Source organism: Phascolarctos cinereus, unplaced genomic scaffold (assembly GCF_003287225.1).
Source record: "Phascolarctos cinereus isolate Bilbo 61053 unplaced genomic scaffold, phaCin_HiC Scaffold_4;HRSCAF=312, whole genome shotgun sequence".
NCBI classification, from domain to species: Eukaryota; Metazoa; Chordata; class Mammalia; order Diprotodontia; family Phascolarctidae; genus Phascolarctos; species Phascolarctos cinereus.
This window is the reverse complement of record NW_027555847.1, coordinates 665,777,275-665,795,447: the sequence shown is the minus strand read 5'-3', so window position 1 is coordinate 665,795,447 and position 18,173 is coordinate 665,777,275. Positions and strand designations below refer to the sequence as shown.

At 51.1% G+C, this 18,173-nt stretch overlaps 2 protein-coding genes across 3 annotated transcripts in view; one reads left to right on the top strand and one right to left on the bottom strand.

The window, feature by feature from the left end:
* PIAS4 (protein inhibitor of activated STAT 4) overlaps positions 1–3,460 on the top strand; it is a 50,317-nt gene extending 46,857 nt beyond the window's left edge. Inside the window, exons 11-12 of one of the 2 annotated variants that reach the window (XR_002321484.2) lie at positions 175–466; positions 2,125–3,460. Coding sequence is in view for 1 of the 2 variants with exons in the window: in XM_020971410.2 (XP_020827069.1) it covers positions 175–389 (215 nt within the window). In the remaining variant the exon portion in view is untranslated. Of the gene's footprint in view, positions 1–174; positions 986–2,124 lie in introns of those variants that run through there. The other variant, XM_020971410.2, reaches the window with a different exon arrangement.
* Positions 3,461–11,080: 7,620 nt separating this feature from the next.
* ZBTB7A (zinc finger and BTB domain containing 7A) overlaps positions 11,081–18,173 on the bottom strand; it is a 28,591-nt gene continuing 21,498 nt past the window's right edge. The window contains 1 exon segment of the mRNA XM_020971284.2: positions 11,081–16,785. Coding sequence (XP_020826943.1) covers positions 16,344–16,785 — 442 coding nt within the window. The 3' untranslated portion in view covers positions 11,081–16,343.

The following is an 18,173-nucleotide window of genomic DNA, read 5'->3' as shown; positions in this document are numbered from 1 at the left end:
TTCTGCTTAATTTGAGATTTTATAGTAATCATTAGCTGTGTCTTAATTGGGGTTTGAAGGCATTTGAAGGTTAGCTGGTATGTGAAGCAAAGGAAATATCAAGGAACTCAACTTCTTGGTGCAGGCCTGTGGGCTTTCTTTGACATGTAAAACACCCTGGCCCTTTCTTTTCAGGATCCTCGGATGTGAATGGGCTTTTACCCACCCCCAATGGGAACAGTGAAAACGGGAAGCCAAGTGCCGATGTGGTGGACCTCACACTGGACAGCTCATCCTCAGAAGAGGAGGAGGAGGAGGAAGAGGAAGAAGAAGAAGATGAGGAGGAGGAAGATGGCCCCCAACCCAAACGCCGCTGCACGTATGAAAAAGGTCTAGTCTCCGCCTGCTGACTGGGGCCTGGAGCGAGCATTGTCCTCTGGGGACAGACTTGAATACTCTGGTGCTTACAAAACTGGGAGGGAGGCAGGTTGGTTGGGGGCGAGGGGTGTGGAGGGAGGAGGGATTTTTTTCCCCAACCCCTTACCCCATTCTTCCTCTTCAGTTTCTTTGGACTTTACTATACAAAGCTAACAATTAAAAAACAAGCAAACAAAACACACACCACACACACACACACACACAGCAACAAAATTGAGCTGCTTCCCAGTTGGAAAGAAAAAAATTTGAGCCTGGAGGAAGGAGTGGGGCACCCAGGTTGGTTTATTGGGTCCCATTGAGTCCACCTTGCAGTCAGCATGGGAGGCAGTTGCCCAGGAAGAGACTCCCAGCCCTGGCGAGCCATCCCTCCCTGCCTCTGAGCCCTCCCTCCCCCCATCCCAATTGACCATGTCTCCATTCCAGGCCATCTCCAAAGTTCCATGCATTTCTCTCTTGTTGAATTAACCATTCCTGACTGTCTACATGCCTTGCTGGGTCTTTGGATGATTGGGGAGGGATAGGGGCGGGGATGGGACTATGGCGGCTGATGGAACCTAGCAAGGTTTGGGGAGGGGCACTTTGTGGGGAGTTTGGGGAGGGCTTGGGGGGGAATGGAACGGGGATGGGGGCAGGGAAGATATAGAATTCCTGAGACAAGCTGTTCCTTCTGGGGAACACCCACGGCTCTGCACCTCATGGAAACAAACACCCATTTTTGAAACCTTTTAATCAAATCTGAAGATGATGTAGAATTTCTTCGTAGTGAATCATTTTAGTTGAGAAGAAGCCATGGTGAGGGGTCGGGGAGGGAGGTTGTGAAGGGTGGGGGAGGGGGAAGGGTTTAAGCCACAGAGCTGTTGTATTTCTGAAAGTGCAATAACTTGGCATTTTGAAGACAGAAGCACGTAGACAAGTTTCCCTTTGGAAGGAAGCTTCCATGGTCAGTGGGAGGCTCCAAGGTGACCCTGCCTCTTTGGACCAACCCACTGGGATGGAGGAGAGCAGAGGGGGAGGGGTCAGGTGGGGGGCAAGGTGGGGAAATGAGGCCCTTCAAGAATGCCAGGTGTGGAAATTCTCAGTTTCTAGCCAGCTACCTCGGTAACTCCAATTCAGGTTTATTTCAGTACTAAAACAGTGCAGACACCCACCACCAACTCTGTCCCTGTGCTGCGGGGACAGGACAGAGGGGTGGGGTTGTCGGGGAGGGAAGTAGCCACAAGTTTTTGGACTTCTCTGTGCATCTCTCTCTTTCTCTCTCTCTCTCTCTCTCTCTCTCTCTCTCTCTCTCTCTCTCTCTCTCTCTCTCTCTCTCTCTCTCTCTCTCTCTGTCTCTCTCTGTCTCTCTCTCTCTCTCTCTCTCTCTCTCTCTCCTGCTCAGTACTCTTGTCCTAAAACAGAAGCCAGCGACTTACTGTTGAGGGTAGAGGGAGGAGAAAGGGGGGGCAGAAGAGGGTTTTGTTTTGTTTTGTTTTGTTTTTTTAGTTTTTTTGGTGTTTGGGGGGGAGGGAGGGTGGGGTTTTGAGTCTACAGGCAGTTACAGGTTTCCCTCACAGTAGGAATATTGTTGGAAACTCTTCTTGCTGAAATCTGGCTGACTTTGCTTTCCAGAGCCTGTCCTGGAGGTGGGACTTTGAGGGTGGGGGTGGGGGGGTCAGAGAGGAGGGAGATCTGGGGCTGCCCAATTCTTCCCTGCTTCTTACCACTCAGGTTGCCTGGAAACCAAATGCGATCAGGTGTGGAAGGTTCTTGTTCCAGGCTGGCTTTCTCTGGGCGCCCAGCAGCTGAACTCCTCTGTTCCAAGGCAGGCGTTCTGCTCTCCAACACCTGGCATGTTTCCTGAGCTGGAGTAACCAAGTCAGACACTGGTCTAGGGTCTTCCTTGTATGTCTTCCTCCTCTCTCCTCTTTCTCACTGGGAGGTGAGGAGCAGGTCTCCAGATGCTACTCCCTACTCCTCTAAAAGCCCAATGCTTAAGTAGCACTTTCAGATGCCTGTGTTAGGAAGTTTGGGGGGTGGGGAGAAGTGGAGGAAGGGAAGTGATGCATCTAAAATAACTCCAGCAACCTAAAGCCATCCATCTGCCTCCCCTTTTCCCTTTTCTCTTACTGGAATCCTCATCTAAATGGATACAATGGGGCTGGGGAGGAAGCATATGGGAGACCAAGACATTGAGAGTCCTGGTGAAGGCTTTCAGGAGACCCAGTGCTGCCAGGGCCATCCTCTGTCCTGATCTAATCTCATGTGATTGGGGGTGAGGGGAATAGGACTGGATGTGACCCACCCCCACCCACAGGCTGGGTGCTGCCAATAGGAGGGGCCTTTCCTCCCAATCCTCTGATGACTCACCCCGGAAATACAGATGGGGAGGGTAGAGGGGATATGCTGGTTCCTGTTGGGATTTTACTCACCCACCCCCAAAGCTGGGCAGAGATCCCCACCCAGCCGCTGAACTGTCACAAAGGGCACACTGGGGACCTTTGGAGTGGCACTGAAATGTCCAGGGTTTCCCCAAGGTGGGAAGGGAGAGCCTTGGACCTGATTTCCACCTATTTTCACGGTTTTCTTCATTTCCTTTTCCCTCCAGTCCTCCCTGCCTTTTTTCCATACCCAGAATAATTTTCCTTTATATAAACAACTCTCCTAGCAAGGAAGCAATATCATTTCAGGTAACAATGGGAAATGTGGTAGAGCTCCAATTAAGTTTTACTGTATAAAACAGGTTGCTCAGCTTGACTCCTCGGGAGCACGGGCAGCTCATGTCCAATTTTTTCTAATATTTGTATCCTAATTTAATTGTTTTTTAAAAATGAAAATAAAAAAGGTCTAGGCCAAGCCACTTAGAAACATCATGATTCAGTTCCTGGTTTGGGTTGATTTTTTTGGCCAGCTGTTCTGTACATATGTTTTCTTATATTCTCATTTTGTTTTTGTAAAGAGAAAAAAAAAGGAAAAAAAAACCAAAATATTTTTCTTTCCCTTCCGTACACATTCTTCAGAATTCAAAAGTATAGTGTTTTGTTAAATAAAAAGATTTACATTTCGAGGCCTGTGCCCACTGTTTCCGGCTCAGAGGTGTGGGGTGTGTCTCTTCCACAGCAGGGCAGGGAGGGGACTTCTGGACCTTGCCCAGAAAGCGCTGGGCCACTCTGCCGGCAGTCCTAGTCCAGTGGCTGCAGTGAACTGGAAGCTGGGAGGTTGGGAGGGTGGTGGAGCAAACCAGGGTTGGGTCTCCAGCACCCACAGCGGTCTCTGCACAGAGACACACACATGCACTCTTACACTCATACACTCCAGTGGGCCACCTTAGGCATCAAAGACCAGCTTTTGATGCTCCAGGCTTCTGCTGTTTCACCCTTTTTCTCAGGTAGGAGGATGGAGTAGCTGAAAGGTAACCAGCCCTGCCTAAAGGCCTCCGGGTGCTTAGCACAGCCTCTCCACCTGTGCTTGGCACAGCTGCTTGGCACCAGGCCGGAGGGTCTCCATGTCCTTGGATTCTGGAGGCCTCGGTTCCAGCCCTAACTAGTTGTGTGTTCTGGAACAAGTCTAATTTCTGGTTTCTTGGTAGACTTGTTTCCTGGTTGAACTAGATGTACTTTTAGTTCTAATGTTCTTTTATGTTTTAAGGCCCTTTCTATCTCTAATCTTTGTGGGTCAGATCTATCTGGGTAAACTAGAGGAAAATGGTACCAGTCTTAGGGGAGATTTGGAAAAACCAGATTGTTCCTAGAGCAGACTGCATTTAGCTCCTTTTGCCCCCAGCCTCTTGTCCTTCCCATTTTCTCTTCAGATGCAAGATAGCTCCTTGATTAAATTTCTGAACCTTGAGCTTATTTAGTCATTTTATATATTAAGCTTAAGGGTCAGAGCCCCAGCCTGAAGCCCAGATGAACACTACTTGGCAAAGACAAGCTAGTTTGTCCACACAATTAGCAAGCCCTTTAATTGTGCACTCATCACCATGGGTTTGTTGGGTTTTTTCCCCAATCCCTGTCTCCACAAGAGCCCTCACCTTTCTCTGCCCTGGTAGAACTAGCTCTGGGCATCTGCTGTCCTTGCCATTCAGCCCACGGACATAGAGCTCAGAGTGGTGAGGAGGCAACTTGGAGTTTGCTTCGTCATTGACGACCTGCTGTCTGACAAGGGGAAGCCATCACAGGCCTATCCTCTCATTTTGGAGACAGAAGGCCCTTCAGCTGGAGTTGGGGCACCTCCAGACCTCCTAGACAAGCCACAGTCTTAAGTAACCTCATCTCTGCTCCCATCTTGGCTTCCCCAGACAAGAAACTCCAACCCAAAGACCTTTATCAGTGGATCAAGGACAATGTATCTTTCCTCAAAAAGCTGACGAGTTGTGTATGTCACCAACACCCCAGTTCAACTTGGGGAAGAAGACTGCCTCAGAGGAGGGAGGAAAGCATTTCTCGGGCTTTAATCTAGCACCAAAGCCCATGCACCAGCCAACAGAAGAGGTAGAACGACAAAGGGCTGCCTAAACATGTCCTGTAACCCACCCCTCTGCCACTATCCTGACTTGTTAGTCTTCGGATGAAAAGAACCAGGGTCCAAAAGCAGCTTGGACTTCTCTCCCTCCAGGTCCAGTGTGGCAGAGTGGAAAGAACTGGGATCTGAGAGGCAATCAGAGTCTAAGCTCTTAACAGTTACGCGACTCCTGACAAGTCACTTCTAACCTCTGGGCCTCAGTTTCCCCATTTGCAAAATGGAGATAGTACTTGTCTCCTGGACAAAATGTAAGCTCCTTGAGGGCAGGGACTTTTTTTTTTCTTTGTATTTCCAAGTACCTGAAGCAGTGCTGGGCACATAGTAATAAATGCTTAATAAATGCTTGTTGCTTAACTGATTGATGCTTGCACTACCTCCCTCACAGGATGGTTGTGAGGAAAGTATTTTGTAAATATAAACAGAACTTCCTTGGCTCCCACTCCCCACCCTTCACATCCCCTGGAAGAAGAGCTGGTCGAAGAGCGTGTCACCCAACATGTCCCTGAAGAAGGGTGTTGTCAAGGCTGGGGGAAGTGGCAGTGGAGAGGCCACGTGCACACCATCCATCCGCCCTGCTGGAGCCCAAAGCTCTTCCCAGGTGGGGCCCATGCGAGTTTCGGGGCTGGGTCTGCCAAAGTAGTTAGAAGCTCTTCGACGACTCACTGTAATGGCAATTTCAACCTCTGTTTGGAGAAATGAGGAGACTGGAAAAGATGTGTCTCAACGGTCTTTCATAATTGGAGTACTAGGTCTAAGAACTTCACTCCTGTTGCTTGTGCCCTTGGTTATATCACTTTTTCTAAACTTGTTTTCTCCTGCGTCAAATAATAATCCTTTGCTGCTCAGTCGTTTTCAGTCTGATTCTTCACGACCCCATTTCAGGTTTTCTTTGCAAAGGTACTGGAGTTGTCCTCCAGCTCATTGTTCAGGTGAGGAACTGAGACAGTGAAGTGATTTGCCCAGGGTCACACAGCTTATAAGTGCCTGAGGCCAGATTTGAACTTGGGAACATGAGTCATCCTGACTTCAGGCCCGACACTCCATCCACTTCATCACCTAGCTGCCCTATAAATGCTACCTTAAAGGATAATGTAAGTGGGTGGAAACTGGGCTGGGTGCAGAGATGAGAGACCAATCTCCTCCCTCAGTGGTTCCTGCAGAGATGATCCCTCAGCCCCTCCACGGCCAGAGAAATTGCTGACATTTCCTTAGCACTTCATTAATGGTTTAAAAAAAAACACTTTCTTTAACAACAATGCAGTGGGGCAGAGAAGCACCTCCATTTTACAGATGAGGCCCAAACATAGAGCTTGTCAAAAGGCATGGGTAGCAGAGATTGAATCTGAACCCGTCTTACAACTCCAAATACAGGGTGTCCAAAAAAAGTCTAAGTTCAGTTTTAAGCTATCGGAGCTTAAAACCATACCAAATGCAGCGTGCTTTCCACCACACGAGACCGCTGTTAACAAGTCTGTATCCAGTGGGTTCAGCGTGTCCACACAGAGGAAGGGGTCCAACAAGCCAGAACACCTAGCTCTTGCCCTTGGGTTTATTCATGGCTTAGCTCTACACAACCCACCCAGAAGGAACATTTCCTGATGTGAATCACAAGGATCTAAAACATCGAAAACTGCTGCAGTACCAGAGCTGCTTGACAACCGTGTGGCCTTGGATACATGACAACCGCTCTGGGCTGGTTTCCTCTGTAGATTGGGAGGTTGAACTATATGGCCTTAAAAGTCTCTTCTGGTTCTAAATCCTATGAGTTTAGAAGGGCCCCAACACACCCTTTAGTGCATCCCCCTGTAAATCCTGCTATACGCAGAGCTGTTAAAAGCACCAGGAATCCTTAGCTAGGCTGCTAGGAGAAGGTATTGCTATGAGCTGACCTTCAAGTGTGGATAGGATTGGAAGAGGGTCCTAGAGATAACAACTATAGGAACAGCAGGTGGCAGCGGCAGAGAGGCAGGTTTGGTCTTGATGTGTCCTCACTGCAAGTGCTCAAAGAGGCTGGGTCACCATTTGTCAGTGATGCTGCACAAGGGGTTGTCGTTCAGACCCAGATTGGCCTGGATTGCTTGGGACCCTTTTCAATGCAACCTCTGTGACTCTGAAAGAAGGGCTATGATGGGGAACGAGGGATTATCTGCCCTAGGTCACTCAATAAAAGTGTGGAAACAAGGGCTCATGATCTCTTTTCATCCTCATCTCCTGCTGAATACACTCTAGCATGTCAATACCCGCTGTGAAAATGGCATAAAGTCAGCATCCCTATGTCTTCTTCTCTTCCTTCAGGGTGGCCCTGCATTATCACTGCTTCCCCATCTCCTGCCTGGGCTGCTGAGGCCACTGGCCCCTCTAATTCCCCTCTAGGGTTGCAATTAGCTGCATCACCTCAACCCCTTTCTTTCTGACACCATCTTTATCTTCTATAGCTCAAAGGGGAACCCCTGCCCCCACCTCTGATTCTGAAGGTGGTCCTGAATGCCTGGAACTCAATGTGATGAGAGATCTGACTTGCCCTCCTTCCATCCATGATGATCTCAGCTTGTCTCTTTTTTTTAAGGGTGTAGGGATGGAGACCAGTGTCAGAACTCCCATAATTGAGGCACAGGCTCAGTGTAGACCGCTGCCCTCAGCATGCAGGGCCTTACTCTTGGGCGAGAAAACGATTGGTCCAATTAAAAGTACTATGGTTTCATCTCATCCTTCCTTCCTGTCTGGCCTAGAGGTTTGGGCAGAATATCCTGCCCCAAATACTACCAATCCTTGCAAACAATTATACAGCCTCACTCCTAAGGTGTCCAGGTAGGCAGCAGGCTGGCTTGTAAAGGTGAAGCCTTGCACTGTTCAAATCAGAAGACTTGGGTTGGATGCATGGCCCTGCTGCTTTCTAGCTAGGTGTCACTCTTCTCTTCTGGATTCCTCAGTTTCCATATGTGTAAAATATGGCTGAACTAAATGGTCCACAAAAGTACCTTTAAACTCTAAATCCTGTCAATCTCCAAGCTAGTCTTAGCTAAGCAATGACTGGCAGAGGCCCCAACAGAATTTTGCCTCCTTGCCTTAGGTAAGAGATGGCTCTGATGTAGCCAGAAGTCTGGGAATGTTAGGGCTGGAAGGTGGAAGGTGCATTTAGAGCATGGGCACACACACACACACACACACACACACACACACACACACACTCACTCACTCACTCACTCACTCACTCTCTCTCCCCCTCTCTCCCCTCCAATCTCACTCCAATCTCCATGACATGCCCAGCACCAATCCTAGTGGTGAGCTTGGTCCTTTCCAAAGAGCACAGATGGCAGCCATGCAGCAATGAAGTCAGTAGATAGTTGGGAAGGAAGAGGTGAGATGAAGTCCTCTGACTTCTGCAAGGCCCTATGGGTGGCTGCCAATTCATTTTAATCACCTGGCCAGTTCTCCCCTGGGAGTTTCCCAAAAGCCCGTGGCCTACTTTCCTTCTCTGCTAAGTACTCCCAACAGCCTGTGATGAGACAGCTCAGGACTCAGAAGGATGCATTAGGGTCCTCTCTCTCCCCCACCCCCGCTCCCACCCAGAGATGAGCCCCCAAATCTCCTTTCAGCCTTAAAAACTAGGAGGCTTATGACACAAGCTAATCCTTCAGTGTGGTCCCTGTCCTTGGGGGTCAGGGCAGGTCAACCAGTGAGGTGGCGGCAATTAGCATTAGTTTAGGGAGGGCCAGGAGACAGTGTTGCCAATCCAGACGCTGGTCTCCGAGGGCCTGACCTTGCTTCCCCGCCTCTGCAGAGGAGCCTGTGGGTGAGCCTGGAAGAGAGGACCTGATGGCAGCTGGGCTTTAGGATGCTGGTTACAAAGTTCAGGCGCTACCACACGCTCCATCGCCATCCCCAACCTCAATTCGCTGTATTGTTGGGCCAGTCCCCAGACTGAACGCTAAGAGAGCTTCCACCTCTTAACATCCTTCGGCCATCCTCCTTTTATCATAGCATTTCTAGCCTTCACTCTCTACACTTACCATTCCCTCCTCTATAAAACGAAGCATTTAGACTGGACAGCTTCCAGAGTTCCTCTGGCCCTGACGTTCTATGTTTTAGTTCGGTGACTCTACAGAGGTACTGCTTTTATCCTGCTCCCTATCTGCCCCAACCCCAAGACTATTTTTATCCCTTGATCTGAGGTGCCCACAGCGTCTACCATTTGAGGACAGCTAGTTGGCACAGTGGCTGGAGTTCTGGGGCCTGGAGTCAGGAAGATGAATTCAAATCCAGCCTCAGATATTTCCTAGCTGTATGACCCTAGGCAAGTCACATCACCGCTGACTGCCTCAGTTTCCTCAATTGTAAAGTGGAGATAATAACAGCCCCTTCCTCCCAGGGTGGTTGTGAGGATCAAACGAGATATTTACAAAGTTCCCGGAACACAGTGGATGCCTAATAAAGGCTTGTTCCTTTTCCCTTCACAGAGCTCCCTAGCTTCTGCCTTTTTGGAAAGCAAACTTAAAGCGTGGAGAGTCAGAGCCTAGCGGCGCCAGTTGCATCCTCTCGAGACCTACCCGGTTTGGCTCTCTGGGATCTGGAGAGAGAGGAAGCGAAGAGGAGCCTGGGCACCACAGCCCCCATTGTAAGCTCGAACTCAGTTCAGCTCTGGGGTAGGGAGGAATGTTCTCTATTCCTACGTCTACTGGCCAAGGCCACGAATAGGCCCAGGGGGTGGTGAGCAGCCAGGTCACAAAGAGACTGTGACTGGGCCTGAGAGCCCCTCAGTGGTCTTCTGTCCCCCACCCCCCATATCTCCTCCCACTCTGGTCCTATCATTTCTCTCTCAGGCCAATGATGGCGGCACCTCAAGAGATGGTGAGAGGTCAGACTGAGCTGGACTCCCTCTGGCGCCAGTCAGTGCCACCTGTCATTTTGAATACCTCATCCCCCAGGGTCTGGGGAAGGGTCAGGAGGGAAAACTGAGCCCAAAGGACTCTAAGAGGCCACCTTGTCCAGCCTTCTGTCTTCAGTCATTTATCACCAACCCTAAGGTCAATAATAGGCCAAGGAGTAAGGAGATCAAAGGTTTGCTTCCTGGCTTAACTCAATAAGCATGTATTAAGTGCCTACTGTGTGCCAGACAGCATGGTAGGCCCTAGAGGTACAAAGACTCAATGCTAGTCATGTGACTGAAAAAAATCACTTCTTAGGCCGTTTCCTCATCTATAAAATGGGCACGATATGAATATCTGCAGGCTTGTTTGCTAGGACGCCATTTTAGAAATTACAAAGCGCTCTGATAAACTGTGCAGGGGGTGGAGGAGCCACAGGCCATCTTTTTGCACCTCTGCCCTTGGTTGGAGGGGTCCAGTTCCCATTCTCTGGCACGGGCATGTTTACTGAACTAAGGTCAAACTAAACGAGTGAAGCAGCTGGGCATGAGGAAGTGGAGCCATCGTGGGAGATGCCCACCTTCCCACCCATCAGTCCAAAAGGACAACATGATATATAGACTGTGGAAAGTACAATTGATCCTGTTTGTTCTGAGTCACCAACCCATCCCGCACCAAAGCAGAGTCAAGTACCATGTGGGGCTCCCCAATCCTCCCCACCCCCATATTGCCAGTCCCCAGGGGCTCAGGACAGCTGCGGATAGACAGGAGCTGCCAAGAGTGAGGCACCTCCCTCCTTCCGCCCTACGCCCCCCAGTGTCACCTCCTGGGGAAGATGTGGCTTTCCTGGGGCGGGAAGGAAGATCAATGCCATGGCAGGCCTCTGTTCCATGTTGTGGCATTGCCCTCCATTCCACCCTACCATGAACCCTTCCCTGATCCTGGAAGGATTCTTATCAAAACTGGGAGGAGGCAGGCCACTAAAGTGGGATCGATTCAGAGACACAAAAAGGCCCAGAGAAGTTGCCCTCCCATCCGATAAAGGATCTATTCCGGCAGATCCAATCCTGGTCCCCAAAACCTTGACTGATTCTCCAGCCTGGAACGTGAATGGTCCAGGGAAGAGAACGCAAGGGAAGACGAGGGCCTTCTGACTTCATCTCCTTCCTGGGAGTTTTGTGCACGATCCTCCCCCCATAATATTACGAAGCAGAAAAGTTCCCCAGCACCCCAAAACCACCCCCTCCCCCCACACCCACAGGAGAAAGCAGAATGAGACAAAGGACGCAACCAACAGGGGTGTTTACAGCTGTTTTTAGTGGTCTTTATATACAAGAAAAATGAATGTTTTGCGTTTCATTTTTGTCCTTTTTTTGGGTTTTTAAAATTATTTTTAAAGCCCCCCCTCCCCCAAAAGTGCATTTTAATCCATTTCTTTTTTCTCCCACACGTTATAAACACTCAGATACAGTCCATGGAATGTCTTCTCTGTGCTTGAATCTGCTGGCTGGGAACCCCACCAGACCCCAGGGCTCTGAACCCCACTGACCACCTTGCCAACCCCCCTTCCTCCACTGTCAAGAGGAAGGGATCGGCTGGAAGCTCTTCTGTGCCTCTCCCCCCTCCACACAGCCACTCCCCCACACGCCCCAATAAAGTTTAAATCTGTATATATAGATATAGAGAGAGCTCGGCTCGGCTCTGGGGACTCAGTCGTCAGGCAGACGCTATGCTCCCCCAGGCTCAAGCCGGGCTCAGCCGCACGCTTCCTCTGCTTAAATAACTCTTTAAAATAAACTGCAAATATAAATATCTTTCTTTCTTAAAAAATAGTTTTCTATTCTCCAATCCGGCTGCCTGAACAGTCTGAACTCCGGAGCTGGGGAGCTCACGGCTGGGCAAGGAAGCGTCTGGGACTGGGAGCCGGGGAGGAATGGCTTCCCCAGAGTACAAAGACTCCTCCCCTGCTCCTCACCTCCCTTCTCCCTGTCACCTCTGAGTGCTTCCGTCCTCCTCTCTCTTGCCCTCAAGTCCCTGGGTTGAACCTTTCCTCCATGCTGACCTCCAAGCCTTGGCCATGTGCAACAGAACCACACTCCCTTCGTGGTCAGTGGGTCTAATTAGTGCAAAGAACAATACCCCAATCCTCAACCCCCCCCCCCAAGGTACCTCTGTCCCAGAAGCAGGGTCTTTGCCCAGCTCTAGTCCCACTCTGGCCTCTGGGGGGTGGAACGGTAGGGGCCCCCCACCCCCAGCAAGGAGGGGAGTTAAAGGGACAGATGCAAGAAGCTTGGTTACAAAGGTAATTGAGAGGGTTGGGGGGGGTTAAGTTTGTGGAATGGCTGTGGGGACCCTAAACATGGAGGCAGGGCCGGGTATCCCTGACGGGACCAGGTGTCAGGAAGCCTGTAGGCCTCCTGGGCCTGGCCCTTGGCTGTCCCCCGTCCCTGCCCATCCTCAGGCACTCTGGCCTGATGAGGGGACAGCATACTTTGGTACTAGTGCCTGACAGAGCCCGCGGACCGCCAGGTCAGCCAGTGCAGAACCCCTCTCTTCGTCCTGCTCCTGCCCCTTGTCCGTCACATTACATTCACTGGTTCCTGTTTCAAATAGTATTTCTGCATGGTCTTGGTGAGTCTATCTTTTTAATCTCAGAAGGAGAGAGGAGGGGAGAAGCAGCATCAGGAACATGGCCAAGCCCCTTCGTGCCCCTCCCCCAGCCGTGAGCGCCCCTCTGGCTGACCCTGTCTGGAGACACCAGCAGCAGGGGAGGGGGGAGTTCCTTTGGACAGGGCCTCCCCCGCATCCCGCTGGGCTTGGTCCCGAGAGCCCTGGCTCCTGGGAAGAATGTCCGGTCCCCTGGGGCCCTGGCCCACAGCGAGCCCTGGCCCAGTAGCGGACGCACAAACACGGCTTCACCACGATGGAAGGAAGGAACAATTCTGTCTTGTTGCTGTCATTTAAAAACAAAACCATGGAACAAATCAATTTCGCTGTTTCTGTTGACGCATCAGCATGTTCCCCACCACCGCCACCACCACCACCACCACCACCACCACCACACACACACTTTGCTTTTCTGTGGTTTTTTTTTCCTGAAATGCAATAATTCTTTGGCAACACTTTATCACAACCTTAATTTAAAAATAAAAATAAAATCAATCCAGGTTTATATACACTATGTGAATGAGCAGGGAGAGCCGGGCAGCCTGTCTGAGGTCCCATGCACAGGGAAGGAGGTTAAGGCAGAACGGGCCTAGGGACAGGAGGTTCACAGGAGGCGGCGGACGGCGGGCGCGCAGGCAGGCAGCGGGAGAAGAGGAGCTGGGTTTTGGTGCAAACCTTTTTGAGGCTTGTGTTAAAGTGTTGCCTACATGTCCTATCCCCCTCCCCCCTCCTAACTGAATGTCGTCAGCAGATGAAGGGGTGGTATCTGTGTTCCCCAAATGCAGCTGCCCACCAGGCACTGCCAGGATGAGGCAGGCTCTGGGCCTACAGAGACGCTTCAGCTGGGAAGTAGCTTTGACTGATTTTATTGCTGAGGGGCCCCAGGAAGGGAGGAGGGGGAGGTCCTGAGGTCGCACCTGGGGAAATGTTCCCCAGAAATGCCCCTCTCTGCTCCCCTCCCCCTTGCTGGGGAGCCTGTCTCTCCTCCCTCCCTGGAGCAGATGGTGATTCCAAAATAGCTCACCCTGTGATTTTTCAGGTGTGAAATCGGCCAGGCTGAGGCTGGGAGGGGCAAGAGTCGTCAGCCGATGCTGGGCTCCAGCTCCCGCTTTGGGGGTGGAAGGATGAAGTGAGGGTCCCTGCCCTGCCTGCCCTGTCTCAGGGCCCCTGAGACATAGGGCGAGGGCAGGACTTTTTAAAGCCACCTTCTATGAAAACTTCCCTTTTTTTTTTTTTAAACTTCTCAAAGGTATGCAGAGAAAGGGAAGGAGGGAATCCAGAGATGGGATGCTGGCAGCTGAAGCTAAGGAAACAGATACCACCACTTGGGGGCTTTACCAGAAAGAATTCCAAAGTTGCGTCTATTTACAAGTCCGCACCGGGTTTTTGCATATGTGTGAGGGGGGCCAGTGCTAAGCAGAGGTACCCTCTAGGAGTACAGGAGTTAGAGTGGCCAGGGCACAGGGCCCTCTCCCTGCTGGCCAGGGATCGGGGGTGGGGCAGAGCCAGAAGCCTTGGGGGTACCCCAAAAGCCTCTCCTCCCAGGGAACTGCAGAAACCCCTGGGAGGGGGGAAATGGGGACCAGGGCTATGCTGACAGGTGAGAACTCAGATAGACCTGTCCATGGAGCCTGGTGAGGTCTGGTCTCTGGAAGATGTTGCCCCCAACACCATTTCCCCATTCATGGCCTAAACAGGATGGGCATCCCAGGGAGAGGCCCTCATTTGACAGTCAGTGCCTTAGAATAAAAACAAGGGTGTCAGGGGCAGAAGAAGCCCTGAAATTGGGGACCTCCCCCATCCCAGGGGCCCCACTGAATGGGAACAGGCCTTTCAAGATGGCCACTCCAGGCAGACTGTGTTAGCCATGTTTTTAGTCCGCCATGTTGGAAGGAAGCCAAGAGGCAGGTCCTGAGGGAGTATGGGCAAGGAATGGGAAATGGGGTGGAGGGGACAGAAGGGGCTGAGGGCAATGGGAGGCAGGCATTTCAGAAAGACCATTCTGACTGGTCTGGCTGGTTGTAATGTAAGCGATCTAGACAAAGCCCTTTCTCAGAACTCCTTTCTCTCAGGAGACCCGCTAGGGCCGGGAGCCACATCTCTGGCCAACAATGGTAAGACATGGAGAAAAACCATGAGAGAACCAAAGAAGAAAGGACAAAATGGAGGGAAGGAGAAAAAAAAATCATCCCAACACAAAACCCCATATTCCTGCCTGAGATTCAAGCTTTGTTGCAATGGGCAAATGTTCTAGAAGGTTCTAGTCCTATCACAGAACCCCCTAAGCCCAGTTCCTGGTTCTACTGCGGGAAACAGAAGTGGATTCTGCATCAGTGGGTTTTTCTTTTTATTATTTTTTACAAAAATAAATTGATTTTTAAAGGAATTTCTCTGCTTTTTTTCTTTTTTTTGTAATAATCACTTTTTTGTCTTTTTAATTTTCCATAGAAGTTGGTTGCAACTTGTAAACATGTTTTTAAATTAAGAATTCAGATAAAGTGTAGTACCCGTTCCATCACAAAGTGCTAAGACTTCAAACGTGGTTGGTTTTTTTGTCTTTTTCTACTTTTTTTCTTCCATTTTATAAATTTTTTTTTTACTTATTGCTTTCACTGCATCAAACATCTCCACTCTCTCTCCTCCCCCTCCCCCCACCTGCCTGGCCCTGGTCCTGGCACCAGCTGCCCTGACTACCCTGCCTCCCCCCTCCATCCTCTCTCTGCCGACATTCACCCTGTGCTGCCTCTCTGGAAAGGTGTTTTAAAAATAATCTAAAAAGTGCTTTTTGAGGGAAAGGGCTTTTAATCTCCAAACATCTCTTTCCCCAAGGGGGGCTGGCAAGGCCACACAGGCTGTTAAGTGGCCCCCCCACCTCCCCGGGCAGGGTGAGATGACGGGGTCCCTGATACGGCTCACCCTGGCCGGGCGGGAGGGGGAGGGGATGTCTGCAGAGATGGAGAGGAAGCCCACAGAGCAGGGACTCACACTAAGTAATTAAGTGCAGAGGCAGGAGGGAGGGAGGGTCCCCTCAGTGTACCCCACTCTGTTTCCCCAGTCCCCCCCATCCCTAGACCTCCTCTTCTCCTTTATTAGCCCAAGAAAATAAATATATTTGGGTTTCAAAGGCCAGGAGAGAGGGGGCCCAAGTAGGCATCTAGGAGCCATGACCCCCATTCTCAGCCTCCCCCACACCCCAGGAGAGTAAAAGCAGGAGTTGGGGGGAGGGAGGAAGGGTGGTTTTGGGGAATAGGAAAGTTGTGCGAGGGAGGGGGTGGGGACAACCCCCAATAAGTGCCCTGAGGAAAGGGGAGGGGTCAGCGGTGTGCAGAGCAAGGTCAAGGAGCAAGGGGAGGAAGGGGCTATTTTAACGTCCACTAGTAGTGGACGGACATCTTTTAAGGTCTTGTCTGAAAGACTCAGGAAGAAGGACCCCCCACCATTCCCCACCACCCCTCATGACATTACTTGTGGGGAAGGGGTGTGGGAGGGAACCAACCAACCAGTGAAAAATAAAAACCCAACTGTCAATCACCCCCACCCCACCTTGAACCCTCCAGAGCCCAACCAGGCCCAAATCAAGTCCTAGAGTTGGGGCCTGGAGCCTGCCACCAATGCCACCATGAAAATGGCCTTGGATGGGCCAAAATCCAGATCCCTGGGTCCCCTCCCAGTGGAGAGGGGGGATGGCAGGCCTAGAAAGTCTTCTTCTAAAAAATCATGGGGTCCTGGAAGGGAAGGGGATTGGAAGGGGGAGGGAGAAAACATCATTAAAGAGAAAATCGGAGGACAGAACTAACTAGATTTTGTGACGCTTCATATATATATATGTCTATATATATATATGTATATAGAGAGATCTGTATATAGATAGAATTTTTCTGTGTGTTTTTGGTTTTAGGAGAGTCCGGCCGTTAAGTTACCGTCAGCTGACCCTCCCGCTACATTCAACCTGCCCGGGGCCTCAGGCTGGGGCTGCTCTTCTTCCTCATCCTCTTCCTCTTCCTCCTTAAAGTGCTTCTCGGGCCGGTGGCGCCGGCCGTCCTGGGCCACTGGTGCAGGGGCTGGAGCAGCCCCCGCCCCCGAGTCGCGCACCCGGGGCTTCCGGCCTCGGCGGGAGGGGATTCCGTTGCAGCCGTCCTTCTTGAGGTGCCTGTGCAAGTGGTCGGAGCGGACGAAAGTCTTGAAGCAGCTCTCACACTGGTAGGGCCGCAGGCCCGTGTGCACCCGCATGTGGTTCTTCAAGTCGTAGTTGTGGGCAAAGGCAGCCCCACACTGCTGGCACAGATAGGGCTTCTCACCTGTGTGCTTCCTCATGTGCACCTTCAGCTTGTCCTGCCTGCAGGGGGCAAAGACAAGGGCTCAGCGGGCGCACAGAAGTCCCCTCGAAGGCTCTGACTACAACCCAGGCACCACCGGCCCCTCCAACACCCAGCAACAAAGAGGCTCAGGAGGGGAGCGGGCTGCCCCACTATGGCTCCTCTTCTGCCCAGACTCTGCTCCCCAAATTCCAAGCAGGGACCAATTCTAGGAGCACAGATTTAGAGCTGAGGAGACCACCGAGCTGAGCTTCTAAAACGAAGTCATTTTAGAGATAAGGAAATGGAGTCTTTGAACAGGGCAGAGCCTTGCCCCAGGTCACAGATGGTGACAGAGTAAGTGACTGAGGCAGACATGAGCCTACCGCTCTCTGAACTAAGCCATGGCGAGTGACTCACTCTACAGAGAAAGAGGCTCTAAGGGAGCCCCCTTCCTGCCCCCACCCACCCAAGGCCTCTGAGCAAAGGCACAGGATGGGGTCTGCAGCTCCAGAATGGGCCAGAGGGCCGGAATATAGCCAGGCCCATTCACCAGGACCAAATAATCTCCTCTTTCCTTCACACTGAATAAGGAAAGTTTGGGCGGCTTTTGGGGGGTTCTTGCCACACCTGGAGCTGCCTAGGACCCAGCCGCCTTCCAGGGGAAAACCTCCAAGCAGAAAGGAGATTAAAAAGAAGGCTCTCCAAAGGGGCTTTGCCCACCCTCATAAGGAAAAGGAGGTTCTGCAGGTGCCCTTTCCCTTTCCAGAGCTGCTTAGAAACTTCCTGCCCACCTTTCTCCAAACTTTACATAGGTATGAGACAAAAGGTTACTGTATTTTGGGAGGATGGCACCCAGGTTCTCAGATCTAAAGCTGAAAGGGGCCACAGAGTCCCCCTAGTCCAATCCTTAATTTACCAAGGAAAAAATAATGAAGTATACCCTCTGACCCCAAACCATGCTTGGACAGCTGCCTCTTTCCTGTTCAGAGCTCACTGAGGCCTCTAGGCAGAGATAGGGGATGGGAGTATCAGGCCCCATTCCACAGGGAGACCAAGGTGTGAACAAAGCCCTTCAGTGAAGGGCCTTCCTGTTCCCAAGCACGATACCTAGAAGCCAACAGCACCAGGGGGACCTGGGATCTCCCCTACATTGCTCCATCCAGGGCCCTCCTTCCCAGAAGGGCAGCGTCTGGTTCACTGCTGTCTTTCTCCAGTGCCTGGCACCCTGAAAGTGCTCAACGCCTACTGGTTGACTGATTGACTGACTCTCAGGGATCCCACCCCTTCTCCAGTTCTGTGTGCTGTTGTACAATCCAGAGACAAGCAGCAGCAGCAGTAGCATCAACATTGCTTCTGCACAATCTAAGTGGATTTAGTCCACTTTCCTATTTACTGACTCATCTGATCCTCACAATACCTCTGAGAG